At 36.5% G+C, this 20,528-nt stretch overlaps 1 protein-coding gene across 8 annotated transcripts in view; it reads right to left on the bottom strand.

The window, feature by feature from the left end:
* Slc39a10 (solute carrier family 39 member 10) overlaps window positions 1-20,528 on the bottom strand; it is a 116,656-nt gene that overhangs the window by 14,568 nt on the left and 81,560 nt on the right. For 2 of the 8 annotated variants that reach the window (XM_021161642.2, XM_029476647.1), the window contains exons 2-7: window positions 19,460-19,593; window positions 16,157-16,195; window positions 13,433-14,457; window positions 10,983-11,190; window positions 5,584-5,753; window positions 4,337-4,525 (exon numbers count right to left, since the gene is read on the bottom strand). In XM_021161642.2, the coding sequence (XP_021017301.1) occupies window positions 4,337-4,525; window positions 5,584-5,753; window positions 10,983-11,190; window positions 13,433-14,446 (1,581 nt within the window). In that variant the 5' untranslated portion in view covers window positions 14,447-14,457; window positions 16,157-16,195; window positions 19,460-19,593. Of the gene's footprint in view, window positions 1-4,336; window positions 4,526-5,583; window positions 5,754-10,982; window positions 11,191-13,432; window positions 14,458-16,156; window positions 16,196-19,459; window positions 19,594-20,021; window positions 20,143-20,528 lie in introns of those variants that run through there. The other 6 variants (XM_029476662.1, XM_021161589.2, XM_029476646.1 and 3 more) reach the window with 5 other exon arrangements.

Genomic DNA, 20,528 nt, shown 5'->3' with positions numbered 1-20,528 from the left:
CATTTTTTCTCTTCTTTTGTGTATGTAGACATGCATGTGTGAGTGTGTATATGTGGGTGGACACATGGGTAGCTATCTGCAGGAGGCCAGAAGTCTGTCTCAGGTGTTGTTCCTCAGGAGTATCCACCCAATATTTTTCTGTTCTTCTGACACTTGGTCTCTCACTGGGCTGGAACTTCAGGCTAGCCTGATGTATTAAAGGTGTGCACCACCATGCCCAGCTTTTGTGGGGATTGTGGAGACTAAAGTTGCCTCCTGCTTGCATGGCAAGCACTTTACTGGCTAGCGTATCTTCCTAGTGCTTTGTTCTACTTTACTTATGCATATGAGCATCCTTTCCTTTTAAAAGACAGTCACTATGCATATCAGTGGGGTTCAGTTTGATATTTGGTATGTACTGACCAAAGCAGGGTAATCAATATTCCCCTCTCTTTATCATTTATTATTGAAAGCCTTTGTGGTCCTCTCTTCAGGAGCTTCATCATCTACAGACTACATCACTCTGAACGACAGTTACCACTAGGTTCCAAAAACACTGAAACTTATTCTTTCTGAGTTGTGGTTTCAGTTATTTTTTTCCATCTTCCCACTGGAAACCACTATTCTACATGCAAGCTGTCAGTGTCAATACACAAGCATCTTTCTGGGCTTAGCACATTTAGCATCCCGTATCTGCAAGTCCCATGTATCTTGATAAAATTTCGCTTTTCTTTGTGGTTGAAACATTCTTTTCTGTATCTATATCAGCTACTTCTCCATTCACAAGGGCTGATTCCTTATTATAGTTACTGTGAGTCGTGCAGCAATATATATGACTGGCAGGAACTGGTTTTTAGCTGGTTTCACTTCTTTTAGACATATTAAGAGGTGGGGCAACTGGTTTACATAGTACATTTACTTTTAGTTTGTGGAGGGATCTTCTCTCCTTTCCACCGTATACATAGCACTTAAACTGCCATCAACACTGGGAGAGTTCTTTTCACACCACATTGATACCACAAGATTACTATACTGACTAAAGCCATGTGACTGGGTGAGATGGTAACTCCAATAGTTTTTTCTTCCTGGTGGTTCTGAAGCTTAAGCCCAGGGCCTCACACACTGAGCGTACATTTCATAATGAACTATACTTTACTCTAAGGCTTATGAAGTTGTTTGCTGTTTCATGTATTTCTTGGTAATTCATATATCTTGAGAATTTCTATTCATATCATTTGCCCATTCTAACATATAAATTTAAAAATAAAAACTACATATCCATGGGATATTATATTGTGTTTTCATCCAAGGATACACTGATTATCTAAAGCAGGTTAAGCCCATTTATCATCTCAAACACTATCTCTTTGTAGATGGAATATGTAAGACCTCCTGTAGCTTTTAAAACTGTAAGGTGCATTACTGCTGCTTATTGTCAACCTACTATGCATTAACCTGAACAATTTCTAGCCCCATACACCTTGTTGCAAGTAGCAAACACATATGTTTTTGTATAAATAGTATCCCATGGTGCATATATTCTATAATTTCGTTTTCCATTCATCATGGGACGCTTAGGCTATTCCTAGCTATTATGCTACAACACTGGACTGCAGATGTTTCCTTAATACTAACTTCACTTCCTTTGGATATATATATATATCTAGTACTGGGATTGTGGGATCATGTAGTGGGTTTATTTTTAGTTTTCTGAGGAACCTTCAGACAGCTTGCATAATGGCTAGAGTATTTTGCGTGTCTTCCTCTAGTATGCAATGATTTTCTTTTGCCCACATCCTTGTCAGTATTTGTTATCTTTATATTGACTGTGTCTAATACACATGCCTATCTTGCTGTTTTCAACTGGATTGTTTGTGTTGCTAAGTGCTTTTGAGTTGCTTATTCTGGACATTAGTCCATTAAATGATCATTTTGAGTATTTTCTCACATCCTGCAGGTTGTTTTCTATGCTGTGCGGGAGGCTTTTACAATTCACCATGACACAGCTAATCAATTTTTGCTTTTATTTCCTATACTTTGGGCTTCATACTTAAAAATAATTAATTAAAAATATATATGTCATAGTTTAGACCAATAGCCTTTGTTTTCTCCTAGCAGTTTTATGCTCTCAGGTCTCTAGTTTCAACTTTTGCCTGAGGATTTCCAGCACCGTTTACTGCTGTCTTGGTTATCATAGCTCTGGAGCCTGTCTTGAAGTCTTAACTGTGGGCCCTCCAGCTTCTTTGTTCCTGTTGTTTCAGACTGTGTTGGCACTGGGGAGTCTGTGCTCCCACATGAATTCCACAATTGTCTTCGCTATATCTTCGAGGATTGCCATTCCCCACCATGTGTGCTTCATGGAATCTGCAGATTGGTCTGGGTTTTATGAACATGGAAGCAATATTAATTCTTCTGAAAGCAGCTATTTCCTAATTTCCCCCCTCTCAACCTGGTAGCTGTGGTAACGGGATTTCTTGCATAGTGCCCTTCTCAGGAGGCTCATGTAGTATTTTGTCAGCTGATTTTGAGCATCATGCTCATCAGTTTTGCTAATCTTTTGGTAGAATTTTTAGGTTTTCTTGTGAACAGAATCTCATCTTCTACAAATTGGAATACTGTGAATTCCTCCATCCTGCATGTATGCTTTCTGTTGTTACTGTCTCTTCTTGGACCACCATAACTAAGATTTCTAGTACCATACTGTTGTTCTGAATCAGGAAAGGAGTACATTCTCAGCTTTCCCCACTCAGCATCATGTGGGCTGTGGGTTTATCACAAACACCTGCTGAAGTGCTGAGGTGCACTTGACTTCTGTACTCAAACTATGTCTTTTTGATCACACACACAAAAAATAAGATAATAATAATAATAATAATAATAATGATTTTACCAGGTTTCTTTCCTGCATCTGCTGAGATAGTCAGATGCTTTTTAGGAGACATGGTCTTCAACTCTCCTTAACTTCATCTAATCACTTATCAAGCCTCACCAACTCTCTTACCAATACTACTTCAACAATTCCTATCAGCAACTTCTGGCCCAAGTTCCTATCACCCGCCTTCCACATTACTCTGCAGTGGTTCCATCAAGCCAGTATCCCTCCAGCCAGCCCTGCTTTGGCATCCTCAGTACCAAATTACTGTCCACTCATTTCTTAGAAATAATTATTGTATCCTTCACATAGCCTTTCAGGCATAATATGTAATTAGATTACATTATTATATAATTAGATTCATTTCATTTTTCTCTTAACCCCTTCCTTTTTTAGCTTCTTCTACCACTCCAAAAAAAATATTCTTTTCTGGGATCCTCATCTTAACCAGTACTCCTTTGGAGACAAGCCATCAAAATTAAGTACATGATTTAAAATGTGATAAGCTAAGAAATAAAATGTATGCCTTGTTTAGATGGTAACTGGAGATCATGAAGATCAAAGACAGTCACATACCTAATGTCTGCACAGACTAGAATCACTCTCCTGATCCCAGTTCACAGATCTTTTCCAAGTCACTTTTGTCTTAAATACATACAAAAATGTGGGTGTGCATGCAGAAATGCAAACAGGCAAAATTATGACTACCCAGAGTACTCGAAAAGAATATTTGGAATTAACAAGATAAAAATGTATAACTCTTGTCCATTTGTGGAAAGCTTTACTTAAATATAATCTAATATCCTCGAGCCATCTGTGTGTCACTACTTCGAACATGCCACTAGCATGGACTGTGATAGGCTGCTTATGCCAATGAACAAATGTGAACTCAGTTAAACCAGAGAACAGTAGGGGCTTTAAACCAATTTTCTGGGGGATGTTTTCATAGGTGAAACATCAGACAGAGACAGCTGCATGAAAACCAGGGTTGCTGAGTCAAGTTCTCTCAAATGGTGGATCAATACTAAAGAGTTACTGCTTCCATTATTTCTCTCTGTCAGTGTCTCTACTGTTTCCTGAGTGTGCCCTATTATTCTGACTTCTTCTTCCCTCGGATACTTCTACTACCAGTGAAGTATTTCTGTTAAAGGAGGTGTTATGTAAAAAACTCCATTGTAAGATAGTCTGATGAGACCTGTTTCTTTTTCATTTATATATGCTTATTTAAAAACAGGTCAATAGCTTTTCCCATTCTTTTTAACTTGTGAGGTATGATAAAACACAAGGTATCTCAGACACTGCTGTATCTTGATTATAAATGCCAGAGTAAACGTAATGGCACAAAGTGACAAAGATCAGAGACAGGAAAAATAAAGGACGGAGATAAACTATACAGCAACATCATAACTAAGAAAATGTGTTCAGAAAGAGGTGCTTTTTATTCAGATCTATACCTAAGCAGACAACCTTGTGAGCAGCACTTACTCTTTGTTGCTTGTAGTGCTTAAACATCCGAATGCAGTGTTCTATGATGAACAGTAAGTAAATGCCTCCTAGCGCAACAAGTCCTTTCAACACAGCATCATATTCTTCCAAAAACTCCTTAGATTCATGTCCATGTGAATGACCATGTCCGTGCGTATGCTGATGACTGTGGTCATGTCCACCCTGAGACTATTAGATAATGAAGAAAATAACTCAAATTACTTCAGATTTTTGACTGTAACATCTTATAGACATAGAAAGATTATCCTCTAGATTTAAAATTTTTAATCTACTTTTAATCTTCTGATTGGTATATAAAAATTATACAGACTTATCAGGTTTCATGAATATTTTGATACATGCATGTATTATACAATGTTTAAGTCATATTAAGTTTCTTTAAACATTTATCACTTCTTTATGGTGAAAAAAACTTCTGGAGTCCTTTCATTAACACACTCACACACACAAGCATGCGCACACTATCCTTACCTATATTCCACCTGTCTTCACTTTATCCTTACCTACAGTCCCCTTATATGCAGAGCTTGCATCTCCCACATAACTGTAACTTATGAACCACTGACAATACAACCCTCACCCAGCCCTTCTCTCGTCCTTCACCTTCCTCTACTTTCACCTTCTATGAGCTCAAGGTTTCATATCTTTTTAAATCTCAAAGTGCTTCATTGGCAGTATATAAAGTTGTCTTCCAGTTAATTTCCTTAGCTTACTACCTGGAAATTATTATACTTCATTATAAACAAATGCCTCTAAGGGTTAGAAAAATACTAGTGAATGAATGAACCCAAAATAAATAACATAAAATAATGAGTCCTTTGTAAACATAAATTAATACTACTTAATCACAAATACTTAGTAAAAATAAAACAAAATCACCAGCTATTTCAAAGCAGTTCACCCTCTTGGCTATATGTACAATCGTTATAACATACCATATGCACTTTTCTAATAGTTTTCTTAATGTATAGAAAGATCAGATGACCTTTCACTCCTGGTCCCATTTAAAACCCAATGATTCAATTTATTTAAAAATACTTCAATTAAAACTGCAAAAATCAGAAAAACAAACTTCAACCTATAAGAACATACAATTTAGCAAACTTGTGTACACTATTAGTGTACAAATAGTGTACATAGCAACACTACCATGGTGTACTACCCAAGGACACTCAACACTAGTAGCACAAATGTGTAACTTTTGGCAGATTAAAACAATTTCTTACATGGGGCAGTAGATGCAGAAGGGCGTCTCCACTCATTGTTCCCACTGCTAATGCAACAAGGAACGTGAGAAGGAATTTGAAGCATCCTTGGTTGATGATGGGAACCAAAATCACACCCAGCAAGGAAAGCAGACTAATGACGGTGATAGAGATGATGCCACAGATCCACGCTGTAGGGAAACAGTCAGCGTTAGTCAACAACATAAAAGGAAAGCTCTAAAAAGCCAACAGGAAGGAGATAAGTGAGTCAAGGAGATACGCCATCTTGCCTAGCCCACATATGAGAAAGCTTATGACATCACTGTGCTTCAAAGCAGAACAAAACCATGATATACAGCCAACAATATATAAACAAAATGGAAATAAAGAGGCAGAAAGCCTAAATAAAATACTAGAGGAGCCCTGAAGCCAGTGAAATATAACAGTAATAAAGGAAGTGAAAACTGGCTACTAGGATCTAAAGGCAGGTTTGAGGTGGCAGAAGAAACAACAAACCTAGAACACAGGACAATGATAACTGAGGTGGAGAGAGAGAAAGAAAACAGGCTGACAAAAGTGAGTACAACCTGCAGGGGACCTTTGCGCCACCATCACAATGACTGGCATGCACAATGGAGTTCCAGAAAGAAGCAACAAAAAGAGTATGTGAAGAAGCAAGGCTAAAAACGTCACAAAGTTGATGAACAACAAGCATAAATATAAAAGTAAAGGGAAGACGGTAGATGAATTTTAGGAGGAAATCCACACTACGGCACAATATATGCAAACTTCCCAGAAACAAAGAGGAACTTTAAAAGTTACAAGATGAAACAACTCACCCATAACACAACAGGGCTCCCCAGTGGGGCTATCAGCAGATTTCTCATCAGAAACTTTGAAGGTTGATCTTTGGTATATTGTTGAGAAACTTTACATGTATGTTTGTAAGGAACACTGGGCTCTAATTTCCACACAGGGTCTCTGCCTGGCTTTGCTACTGGGTCATTATGCTGGCCTCACAGTATTTAGTGAATACAGATACAGTATTTCTAGAGGCTGCATGGTGGGAGGAATGAGAAACTATGGCTTAATGGGAATAAAGTTTCAGTTCTGCAATATGAAGAGTTGTAGATGTATTGGTATGAGTCTATTTGATACCAGTGTATTGTACACTTAATATTAACTAAGATCAAATTGTTATATTTTAACACTAAAAAGGGAAGAAAAAATTTCCCATTTTATTGGCTTAACTTTTAAAAACTGTGGTAAAAAACATCTAACATAAAATTAGCTATTTTAAAAAGTCAAAATTATACATGGGAGCTAGGGATTTTCTCCAGAAGCATAAGATGGCAGAGGACAGACAGGGCTGGCCACAGCAGTCAAAGAAGGGATGGTAAGGACACCTGAGCCAGTTCTCTAATCCTACAGTTCCTTCATCAAATCATAGCACTCTCAGAGACTTCTTAGCCAAGGATTTTATATATCACTGATTTACTTACTAAAGGGAGCTTCATACACAAAAGATGATAGGTAAGAAAAATTAAGTATATTATGCCTGAAAGAAGAAATGTTAAGTTAACTTAAATGACTGTCTTGCATATGTGAGCTAATTATGATAAAGATGAAGACAACATTATGTAACTTCATAAAATTATCAAAATTGACTGGCAGAGGCAGGCAGATCTCTGAGTTTGAGGCCAGCCTAGTCTACAAAGTGAGTTCCAGGACAGCCAAGGTTACACAGAGAAAGCCTGTCTTGAAAAAACCAAAAAGAAAAAAAAAAAAAAGAAAAAGAAAAGAAACTGACTTACACGTTATTCAAGCCCCACTAGACATGAGCAGTAGGTTAGTAATTTATCAACTGTGAATTATCACCTGTTTCTGCTAGTCCTAAGAAATAATAAAGTCAGGCAGTTGGAGAGATGGTTCAGTGGTTAAAGCACTTGCTGCTCTTGAAGAGGATCTAGATTCAATCCCCAGCACCCACATGGTAATTCACAATCATTTGGACCTCTAATTGCAGGGGATTCAGTGTCTTCTCTGGCCTCTGAGGGCATGAGGCATGCACATGGTACAGACATATATGCAGGCAAAACTGCATACACATTAAAACAAACAAACACTTCAGAAACACCCAGACATCTTCTATAGTTGACAATACTCCATGACAACTGTTTCATGTTAGAACCAGCACAACCCACTCCTGTACATGTGGTGCTAGTATAAACTTCCTCTTTCAATTGTTTACTTTTAATTTTTCAAAGAAATAATCTGTTTCCTACTACTATTCTAGCAACTTAATCTTTTTTTAAGGAAAAAAAAAAAAAAAAACCAAACAAGTCTTTTGACCTATATTTAGTTTTGAATATACTGTATTTAGAAATACCTTTCCAGGTAGTTTACTGATTTTTAGCTTACATAAGCTCCTAATTTTTTAAATACACCAGAGGAAAAAAAAGCAATGCAGAAATTTCCAATTTCTAATCAAATTACTGTCCTTTTCTAATCACAATTTATTTGGTATAAAACAAAGTATAACACAGCTGGAAAGGTATCTTTTAGAAAACTCATACCTAACAAGCAATATGCAAACTATTAAATACAACTAGCAAATGTTTTCTTTATTTGTACTCAAGATACCATATGTAATAAAAAGAGCTAAGTGTCTGAAGCAAGCTTCACTTAGTCCGCAAATGAGGTTGCTAGAATCGTTAAAGGTCTTCAAGCTTAGTTATTCACCAACTCCTTTCCTCATTACCAGGAGAGAAAATGCATTCTTTTAAAAAGAAGCGCTCATCTGTGGAAACTTTCTAATTAACTTGGTGCAAAGCATGTGCAAGACGGCAGTTTTCTACACTGTTTCAGCATTTTAATTGGCAGAAATGCTTAGCAGCCTATTCACAGCCCCCCTTGGTAATTAAGCTAGGGTCAACTCTATGACTAAATGAGCCAATCTTGTGAAACAAACGATTTCTACCATGCACACTATTCAGGGTATTTGGTTTACAGCAATCTTTGAATAAAGTTAATGAGGTAGTAGCTGAGTCACTATGGGAGATTTATATAAAACAAGTTAACCTTTCTTAATGGTGCAGCAGTCATTAAAAATAATTACTAGTGGGGCATTCTCTCTAACAATTATTAACATCTATCAGGACATAATTAATTCAAGCTGCATTTCTGACAATGCTAAAAACCACCTGCAAACAACCAATCAATATTCCCTATTTGTAACATACTTGCTTCCAAAACAATTTCCTCTAAGGATTTCAAATTGAATAAGCTGTAACTTCCTGTACTACTTGTTACATACCTGTCAACAGCTTTATTTCAATCTATAGATTATGGCAACATTACAACATAGACAACACTAATTAAAAAGCCCTAATCCACTCCTAGCATGAAAACAATGAACTGAATTATTTAGGCTCCTTCAAAATAAAAATACTGTTGGTTTTAACTTCAAAGGAAACAAACTTGTTACTTTCCATTTTTCCCTATAGAGAAAAAGTACATTTTATTCTCAATTAGGTTTAGTCTCTGACTCCCCTTTTGTGTTGGTGAGAAGGACAGTCTCTTATCTACAAAGAATAATATGTGTGAGGTCAAGGAGGAGGACAGACTGTATTCTTTCCACAATGAACATTCCAATTCAACTGTGGACTCACTGTCTCAACTCTTCCTGCCTACAGGATGAAGGGTTTCCTTTCCTTCCCGCTCTTAGACAGTGTCTCACTATGTAGACCAGGCTGGCATTGGATTCAGAGCCACCTGTCTCTGATTTCTAAGTTCTTTTGACTGCAGGGCACCTAAGCCACATCCAGTTCTTATGATCATTCTTGAGTATATTTTCTTGACAACTAATCAACATTTAGAGCCATGTTATACCAATACGCTTTTACAACTTTCTTCTTAGGTCTACAAGTCTGTCAATGTGCTATTACGTATAACTGTATCCACCTCCTCACTTTTCTCTCATTTACATTCTAATAAAGCATTAAGATCCAGTTCAGTAAGGAGCAGGAACCACAAATGCAGCAGGAGAGGAGGAATTAGGACTATAAACACTACATGGAGAATCTACAGCTCACACTGCAGCTCTTCAAACTTGGTAGAGAAGAGCAAAGCACTTCTCTAAGCTTCACAGAACTGACAGACCAGAAAGTACCTATCTTGAAGAGTTAATAAATCAGAGTGAGGAACAGCAGTACCTATGGTCAAAGCTACATGAGATAAAGAGGCATTTCTATTACTTATGTAGGAATTCAGATGCAAAGGCAGAAAGTACGTGAGAGATACAGAAAGCCTGAGCCCCAAGCAAAGCTAAGTTCTAACCTTGAGATCATATGGCACAGTACAGTTTACATGAGAAAAAGAAAAAGCATCAGATATGCAATGGAAAGTTACAGGACTGCTGGGAGAAGCACATTAACTAACTTTAGAAAGATGCCTAGAATATGTGTTTGTATGTAAATAAACTAAAGTATTAATGTAACGCTAACCATCACAAGTAAACACAAACTTCTATGCTGGAGGAGCTCACTTAAGATTTTAGAATATAAATCTAGTTTAAGCACTAGAGATGTCTTGAAAGGGGTAGGAACATAGGACAAAAGTTAATGAAGCTTTCCAACAATCAAAAAGCCAAATAAAAACAAGACTAACTACAAGCACAGTTTATAACAGAGTGCATGGAGTTCGAAGATATGTATGATTAGACTCCTAACTACAGAAAAACAAAGAGGGAAAGAAGAAAATCAGAGGAAAACAAAAAGTTCTAGGTTCTATCAAAGAATGGAAGTGGTTCAGATCCAAGAGACCTACACATTTTCACATGGTGGAGTTTTAAAATGTCATGAGAAAAGCCGTGTGAATATCACAGTGGCGCTGTCTAGACAGCTACGTTGGGCAGCCAACCCAGCCTAGGCACAATCTCAAAACAGTATTGGTGTCATCTAACTGGAACCAGGAAGAGTAACCAAGATTAAGTTCACATGCCACCCGTGGCATGCCTGAGACACTCCCACCTGTTAGCCTCTAGTTTCCCATTTTACTTCTTTAAAATCCAATCATCTTTGCTTTTCATGAAGCCAGAACCCTGCTAAAGAGTAAATAACATAATGTAAAATAACTTTAATCAGAGTTCCCATTTTATGACTGTCAAAAAGATTTCTATTTTCTTTTTAATCTTTTTCTCTGTTTTCAACAAAACACTCCTCTACAGGGCCAGAGGAAATAAAATAAAAATACTAATAAGCCTCTTGGTTTCTTCCAATATCTTATATAGATATCTAAATCTGATTGGATCATTAAAATCTGACACTGAAATAAAACTAACAATTTAGTATTTCTTTTTAATAAATAATTTAAGAGACAGTATGAGTACTACCTTAAAGAGGAAAAAAAGTCTTTCTTACCCGATGCCCCTATATTTGTCTTATCTTCAGGAACCACAGTTTTATCCTTATTTAAATCTTCAACTAAAAGTTTGTCAAAATGTTCAATACAAAGTCTGCTGTCGATCTGATACAGCAATGCAGGGCAAAGGTACGTGAATAGATCCGGTGAGATGGGAGAGTTTGGACCGAGACCAAAGTGTTTTAACAACTGAGTGACGTTCAAACACTGCAAGGAAATGAATAAGACAAACTGAGTATAAGCAGGTTTTTAAGATTATGCAGAAAATGTTATTGTACAATTAAAATACTCTAAATATCACTTGAAATACTGTAATACAAATACATAAGAGCCATGCTTTCCATAGGAATTTATGCAAAAAATTAAAATAGGGAGACATACTACTAGATTACTGGAGAATTTCTAGAGTTCTTTTTCCTATTCCAACCCATGAAATATGACTCAACCATGTTCCCAAGATTCGTACAGGATCAAAAGGCTCTGCCTTACCAAACTGCAGTATCAGTGACTCAAAAATCCATTAGCACAGATACTTTTTCCTGCCAAAGGCATTGCAGAAGAATGTTTTATTGAATGCTGAGGCACATTTAGTTCAATGAGTTTGATTATCATAAGAGCAAAATAGTAACAATCCATTAAACATGCACACACACACTCCAAAAGACAAAAAATAAATCAATAAATTCTATAAATATCAATAGATTCTAGCCCGATGTGAGCTGAGGGAAACCAAGATGAGAAAGAGCATGAACTGAGGCTGTCCTCGATGCCAGGTCTTGGGTTTAATCCTGGCACAAAAAAAAAAAAAAAAAAAAAAAAAAAAAGATTTACCCACTGACATTTCAAAGACAAAGCAGAAAGAAACTACCCCAGTTTGGATTTACCATGAAGTAAACACTAGTGTCTTATATTAAGATAAAGAACTGGTTGCTGGAGAGATGGCTCAGAGGTTAAGAGCACTGACTGCTCTTCAAGAGGTCTTGAGTTCAATTCCCAGCAACCATATGGTGGCTCACAACCATCTGTAATGGGATCCGATGCCCCTTTCTGGTGTGTCTGAAGACAGCAACGGTGTACTCATATGAATTAATTTAGAAAAAAAAAAAAAAGGAAGAAAGAAAGAAAGAAAAAAAGAGAGAGAGAGAGAACTGGACTCTCTCTTTTTTTCTTTTGTGTTTACCCAGTCTGGTTGTGTGCTTCATTACTGACATAGTACCTCATTTTATCAAAAATAACCATAAACACAAAATCAAAACCTACTCTCAGGTCTTAGTAATGGTGAGGTACCACCCTACTCAATACTGAAGACATTTTCAAAGTCTCCTGGGTGTCAGGGCTTCAGAGCCATGAGGACGAGACCACAGACTTAGAATGCAGACCTCAGGCTCTGATACACACAGTAAATGTGCATACCATTTTCATCCAGGGAAGGTGCTACAATCTTACCTACAATGATAAAAGTACACTTTAAAAAAGTCACTAAGATTTTTATATATTTTATTGTTAAAACCACTGTTTATAACTGCTGGAAACACGTATCTGATGACATAGCCAAAGAAGAAAGGGTCTGAATTTACTCAGATGCACACTAACCGCAAAGCAGTAACAAAAGCAATACATGTCTACTTCCCATATTGGATGGTGCTGCTTACTATTCATAGAAACATACATAAAACAAACATTTCAAAATTGTAATAAGATTGTTATAAAACCAGAATAAAAAATAGTATTGGTATACATATACCAAAAAGGAAATACACTTTTAAAGAACTGTGGACATAACTGAAGATAGAAAAGTTTTCAAAAGTAAGAAGATTTAGGAGAAAAACAAGAGTGCACCAGAAGGCCTGGGGTTTCCAATCATTATATATTTTTGCATTCACCCAGGTCTGTGAAGGGCCTCAGTAAAGACTGACATCACAATAGGCCTTATCAAAAAGTAATACAGGAGAAGCCCAATGAATTCACAAAAACTCAGAAGCTAAAACAATGACTTGGAAGTGTAAGTTCTTTTAATAAGTCAGTAATTATGCAAGAGAAGTTAGCTATTTCTAAAAAGATCAGGTTGAACAAAAGCAAACGTTTTAATTTTCTGATATGTAGAAGCCAGCTACAATATTAGCAGCAAAAACTGTTACTGGAGAGTCAGAATTCATAAAACAAATAATAAAATGAATTAAAGGATATATTATCAAACAACACTTAAATATTTAGACTAGGCTTGAGGAACCCAAATTTGAGAATAAAAAATAAAACCCTGATTAAAATTTTCCAACCTTGATTTTGATTCCTTAATTCTGCTAGCGGTGTTCCACAAGTCTACACATGGCTGAGTTGTGATGCGGCTGCTCTATGGTTAACCTTATTCTTATCTAAACTGCTCCACACCTACCTAAGAACTACTGAGTAGCCACCACAGACACCACTGCATACCACCTTGTATACCTACTTCATGCTGGCGGTCATCTTCACTGTGGTCTTTGTGGCTAGGGGTGGAATAAATTGCACTTTTTTTAACATGTGGTGCTTCTCGCTTTCTAGTATGTCGAAGTTCACCTTCATTATCAGGATCAAGTTCTTGGTGTCCATGGCCAAGCTCATGACCATTGTGCTCAGGAAGATGCGCATGAGGATGGCCAGGACTATGTACACGGTCAAGTTTGTGAACCCGGTTATGCTCATATTGTTCACTGTGATCATGGTTGGGGAGGAAACCTGGTGTATTAACCTCAGAGTTTTCTTTTTTCCTCTTCCCTTTTTCTTTCCTCCTGACCTTCACTGACTTCACTTCAGACTGCTCTTGTGTTTTATTGGTCTCTGGTGAAGGGCTGTGACCGGGCTCCCCATGCTCACTGTGCGCAATGGAGTCATTATGAACGTGACGAGTACTGTTGTGCTCCAGGTGATGATGCAAACGATGGCGATGATGGAAGCGGTGATTGCGGTCATGCAGGTGTTTATCATCGGCTTTGATGGGCAGTTCAGCTGCCTCTTTCTCTGGATCACATTTGTGGTTTCTTTTTGATGTTACACTGGTCGTAGTATGGTTTTCTGCATTTAAATGATTGTGAAAATGCTGGTGGGTATGCGAATGGAAATGCTTTCCCTCTTGCACTGCCAGAATGTCTAAGTGAGAAACATGATCATGGCCAAGGTCCTCGTGATTAATCTCAACGACTTTGATCTCTCCAAGGCCCAAGTTTGTTAAAAGTTTCTCCAGACCAAAAAATGATAATCTTCCATTTTCACCATAACGGTCAAAAAGTTTTTCAATATAGTACTTTTTTTCATTTTCAGCATCCTGCACTGAAAATTTGCTTGACTCTGACTCTGTCATCCCACGATGATGTCTGTGAAGCTCCTCAGGGCCATGGTCATGGTCTTCATGGCAGTGGTTGCAATGATGGAAAATAAATGTCAGTAAACAGATGAGGCAAAACTTTGTGTGTATATGCACCTTCATTTCTACTTTTCCTACAGGGATTGAAAAAGACAGCTGATTAGTGTATGCCAACATATAATCAAGATATAAGAAAACTTTATTTTGCAATTGCCAATCCATTAACCAAGTATTTTATCCCATTTCCTTTATGACTATAGTCATTCTTTCACCAATACCCTGTATGAAAAATAGCCCCTTTTATTTAATTGTATTATTGTACAGTCCTTTTAATTAATACAAACTTCTCAGGACACAGGACTACTTTGACTACTTTTAAAACACTGAAGACTCCATATACACTTTTATTGTTTGCTTAAAAAGAAGTTTGCTGGTTCTTGCACTTGAGGTTCTGGTTAGGGCAGCAATATGAGAACAAATAAGATAACTAAAATGGGGTTTAGAAAGATGGATCAACAGTTAGAACAAATATATACTCCTCTTGCAGGGGACTCAAATCAGTTACGAGCTGCAGTATTGCACAGCTTACAATCAGCTATAACTTCAGCTCCAGGAGAATCTAATATCTTCTTTCTTCCAGCCTCTATGGGTAACTGAACTCACACACATATATCCACACAGATATACACAACTAATATTTTTTTTTTAAAAAAATGAGTAAAATTCTTTTAAAAATCAGGAAAATTTTCTCAGTATTCACAAATGCTTAGAATTGAATACAATAAAAATCCAAGAGTAAGTTAATTTTCTATAGATGCTTAAGAATAATTTAAAATCAAATATATTTCTATATACCAGAAGAACTAGAACATGAAACTAGTAATAAATTATTAATAGCAAACAAATATCTAGGCATAAATCTAATAAAACATATGTAAGGTCCATAGAAAAAAGTCACACATTATTGAGCAAAATTAAATATGTAAGTAAAATATATGGCTATGCTATGCTTATGAATAGGTGAACTACAGATCCAATACAATCTCAATCAAAATCCTGGAAATTTGTGAAAAGCAATGAAATATATTTAATATTTATGTGAAAACAGGGGTAAGAATGGCCATGGCAAACTTGTATGGCATGGGGGCAGGGCGCAGGTAAGAGTTTAAAATTAAAAATGTAAAAATAAAAAAGGAGCCCACCAAAGGAACAAAGGGTAGTCTTAAATCTTGTTTTCCTTGGTATTCGGTTGGCTCAACTTGTATATAGAAGAAAGAAATACCCTTGTTGACCTCTATCTAACACCATAGACAGAATCAACTACAGATAAAAATTGGAGGCTAAATTTCAGAAAATGAATGCTTAAACAGGAGAGTGTCCAAAAAAGTCAATAGAGGCGCTATTAGCAGAATGTGGGTACTCAAATCTAAATGAGTTGAATTTAAATTTAAAATTAGGTTTCTCAGTTATCATAGCAACATTTAAAATGTCGTTCCTCCACATGCAGCTAAGGGTTCCAGTCAGGAACAGCCCAGACAAAGAATACAATCAACACTACAGTAAGTTCTACTGAAAAGTATACTTCTAGAATCTAGAAATACAATGTGAGCTAGTTTTGTTATTTGGAGCTTTTCTAGAGTATACATATGAAACTAACTTCATATTACATTCTAGCTAACTAACATCTGAAATTTGTTAACTAGGTATTTTACATCCTGCTTACTATGACATATAGCACATCTTAAAATTTAGACTAAGCATATTTCAATTGTCCAACAGTCACATGTGACTACTGACCACTGTTACTATAAAGCGCAGACCTAAAAAAGTTACCTGAGAAACGGAGAACGTCAAGAAAGGGGACAGAAGTCACTGAAAAGATAAAACTGGTGTCACTGATTACATTAAAATTAAGGATTTCTATTCCAAAGGCATCTCTGGAAATAAAAAAAACAAACAAACAAAAAAAGCAAGTCGTAGGTGTGGAGGTTGGGATGATTCTGGGAGGAAGCGCAAAAGGAGTTGAATAAAATCAAAATGCATTGGATGAGTTTCTCAAAGAGTTAATAAAACTACTTTTTATTAGCATCTTTTAAAAAGCAAACCATGTAGTAGGAGATGATTACCATGAGCACATGGGAGCAGAAAGATACATACTTATCACGTATATGTGATTTAAAACATGCCAAAATACGTGCTGGGTGGTGGTGGCCACAACTTTTATTCCAAGCACCCAGGAGGCAGAGGTTCTGTAATTTGAGGCCCTGCCTAGTCTACAGAGCTAGTTCCAGGACAACCAGCATTTCAAAAAAAAACCCCATTTTAAAAGGTTAAAAAAAAAAAAAAAAAAAAAAAAGCCAAAACACAAAACAAAACAAAACTTTCCTTTTTGAGATGAACATGTGCAGCTAGACAGTAGAGAAGATTCCACTCTGGAGCAGCTCACTTTGGAGGAAGCAAGGAAAGAAGAGAAGGGGCAACAGAAGGAGCACACACATTCCGGAGTTCATAGAACTTTTTCTTTCAAAAAAAGGAGAGCAGATGCTCTGAAGCACTCTGACAAAACTGATAACACCTAACAGGACAAATGTGTTCACTGTTTTCCTGTGTACTATATAGCCTGACCCAATGTTAACAAAGGGGTAATTATAGAATAGCATCAGTAACATCAAGATCATCGTGGAGTTAGAAGTTATCACACCCTACTCAGACCTGGTACATAAACTCTTGGTTATGGGCAATGTTTTAGTCCAGTTTTTCTACTGAGTCTGATATAAATCAGTTAAAATTTGAGGCCTAATAATGTATATCAAAAAATTCTCAAACACTCCTAAATACTATAGTCAATCAAAAGTTATAATTATCTGAATATATCAGGTTGAATTATCTGTGACATGTAGCAGTTAAGAATTTTTACAATCTGCAAATTGCATTTCATTCCAAAACTACAGTGAGATTTGATTTTTAATCTAAACACTTCAATGTCTTAGTCTCATTGATAAAATCACTATTAAAAAATGTTTAATTTAGTGATGTGACTAGAAGTCACAGAGCTGGAAACCACCAGAAGCAAGGAAAGGGCAATGAGGCAACTGAGGATTCTCCCTTCAACATTTCTGAGAGCCTGTGTCTGGCACCTTATTTAGCCTCCAGGCATGTAGGACAGTAAAGCACTGTTGGTTAAATCTTGAATCTGAGGCACTCTGTTACAGAAGCCTTAGGAAAGCAATAGAAGGACTCACTGAAAATTAGCAAGATCAGGATGCCAACTCTGGGTATCTGACTACATCTAAGCAGTAATAACCAGTTGTGGATTAAAGAGAATGCCATACAATTTAGAATTAAAGTTAAATACTCCATGAAAAAAGAAGGATATAATGTCAAATTCTCAAACACAGCAGGATGAGCAGCAGAGGTGTGTTGTGGTAGGGGGCATGCTAATCAAAGCAACAGGCTCCCTGGCCTGTGTGTCCTCTTTGCTAGCAAAGTCAAAACAAATCCTTCTATTTATTTCATTCAGCTTATCCCCCACCTAGACATTTTAATGTTTAAATGAGAAAGAATTCTGAGGCAACAGTAACCCATGGAGCCCAGTGAAAACACTTTTATAACCATATGGGTTTTGTCTTTATTTTATAAGCACTGAAATGTTCAAGAGAATAATTTAGAGATAAATTGCTTGACCTGGATAAAAATCAAATTAATTTTACTTGTACATTAATGAAAATGGAAGGCCATGGATGATTTTAGTGATCATTATTAAAAAGAAGATTCCCATTCCTCTCTGTCCATCACTCTCCCTGCAGGTATACCTCAGGTTTCCACTGAGATGCTAGGTAAGGTGATAGTCTGAGTTTATCTGTTACTCTGATACACAAAACTCACAAAGTTTCTCTAATTCGTATTTTCTCACTGTTCTTCCATGACTAGAAACCAATGATAGTAAGTGTATATTCAAAAATACCAAATGAATATTCCTATGCATCATATACATGATTTATGTTGACACCTATCTCTATATTGTACAATTGTGTAAAGAATTGAATGTATTGGGAAGATTCTAATCCTGAGTCTCTTAATTACTGCAATCAAGAGAGAGTAACAGGGTATGTAAGTACATAAGTGACTCAAGAGCAACTTCAGTACTATGATTGCTGATGTGTTTGAAGCTCTCATTTGAACAGACTCTCATTTGAACAGTGATTCTATTGAGGTTTTTCTGCAGAGAGCTTTCACAAAAGGAATCAGCAAGTTCTTTTTTGTCACCCAACAGTCTATTACTATTCCAATTGTAAGAGTTTCCCTGCTCTGGTTATTCAGAAACATCAACCTTCCATGGATGGACGCCTGCTCAGATGATGGGAAGAAACAAAAAGAAAACAGCAGGTTGTGAAATCCACTCTCACAGCTGGGGAAATGGATGTTATACTTTTCTTCCTTTCAACCTGGAAACAGCTACCAGCCTCAGCACAGAGGCTGGGAAATCTATCTGCACCTCCAATTTGTGGAACTTCCTAAAAATTCCATGGAAGTTGAGAATCTTTTAACTCCCAAAGAGCATCTGTACAGTAGAAAAAAAAAAAAAAAAGAAGAAGAAGAATGTAGAAAACATCAGGCAAGCTTATATACTACTCCACCTTAAATATACAAGTTTACCTTCAGAGGACTTGGCGGTACATTGAAAAAATATTCCACTATGTCTCAGTTTTTGAGTTCCTCAGGTTTGTTATGTTGAGAGTATTAATTTTATAGTTAAGGATAGTTTTTAGCTGGCAAGACTTCTGCTAGCTCTGCAGGCATATATAATCCTACTTCATGAGAAATGGAAGGATGAGCTCTGGACAATAAATTACCTAGCAGTTGTCATCATAAACTTGTGTTCACTTTTCACTGTTGATATGGCATACAACATCACAGTCCAAAGCTTAAATATTCCATCCTTGTGTAATTTCTAATTAAAAAGGTTAATTTATAATGAGGCAATGTCATCATTAAGCAATTACAATATCCCAAAACAATTTCTTGGGATGAAAAGAAAAAAACGAAGTTCCTTAATGTCCTGTGTCCTCACAGTAGAGCTGTGCTCACACTCTGGCTATATCCTAACCCTGCGCCACTATTCACTCATCTCTTTACCTGGGTGCTGGCCACGGGAGTACTTGTCACTTCATGAGAACGGCTGACTTTTTCACTTAGCCACTTCCCTACAAGGGTGTTGTCATTCAACCAATGCTTATTTTACGACTGTCCAAAGAATATAAACTTCAACTCTGGATCAAAAGAACACAAAACACACACAAAAAAAAAAAAAAAAACAAAAGACCAAAAAACGAAACAAAACAAAAAATTAGAAACAGTTTACACAGGTGATTTTTTTTTTTAATTTATCTTGAAATAGTTTAAAATCCAACAGTTCTAAAGAGGGCTCCTCTATTCCCACAACACCTTCCAGTCAGCTTTCCCCAAGGTTCTTACATAATCTCAGGCCATGTTCAAAACCAAAAGACTGATATGAATAAATGTTAAAGCTATAAAAAAAAAAAAAAAAAAAAACACTTTACTGTCATCACATTTTATATGCAGAAAAGAAAAAGAAAAAAAGAACCCAAAACACTTTTAGTCAGAGAAGGAAAAGATATTATCTGTCTTGCTTAACAGAACATGTTGTTGATAAAAGAAAATCTACCCAGATCCTTACATGAAATACAGCCAGGTGCTCAGGTCAATGCTTGCACTACAGCTGACAAGACACAGGCAGATTAGGCAGACCCTGTGCAAGACACACTTAAGTGCTTTGTGTTTTCAGGTGTTCTTTCTCACTGTAAAGAACAATGTTAATTGGCCTGACTTACCCAGTTTATGATGCAAACATGAATCAAAATACATACACAATAAAGATGATTCATGTCAATTTACAGAAAGAGAAAGTTTGAGACATTTAATAGGACATTCTTCCATTACGGCTTACACAATTGTTCAATTAGTGATTCTATTGAGGTTTTGCTTTTAAACTATATAATGTCAAGTTACACACTTCAATTTTTCAGGCAAATAATGCACAGCACCTTATACACTAACTGCTATCACTACAAACTTTCTGATAGATATTTTATTCTACACAAATACATGTAAATGTACAAAATTAAAGACGAAACATCCTGGAGAATCGTTAACCTTGAGGGTATACCCTCCAATTAAGATGAGA

The sequence above is a fragment of the Mus caroli genome, chromosome 1 (assembly GCF_900094665.2).
Source record: "Mus caroli chromosome 1, CAROLI_EIJ_v1.1, whole genome shotgun sequence".
Taxonomy (NCBI): Eukaryota; Metazoa; Chordata; class Mammalia; order Rodentia; family Muridae; genus Mus; species Mus caroli.
Note: the sequence above shows the minus strand (reverse complement) of the source record. Positions and strands in the feature narration are given on the sequence as shown.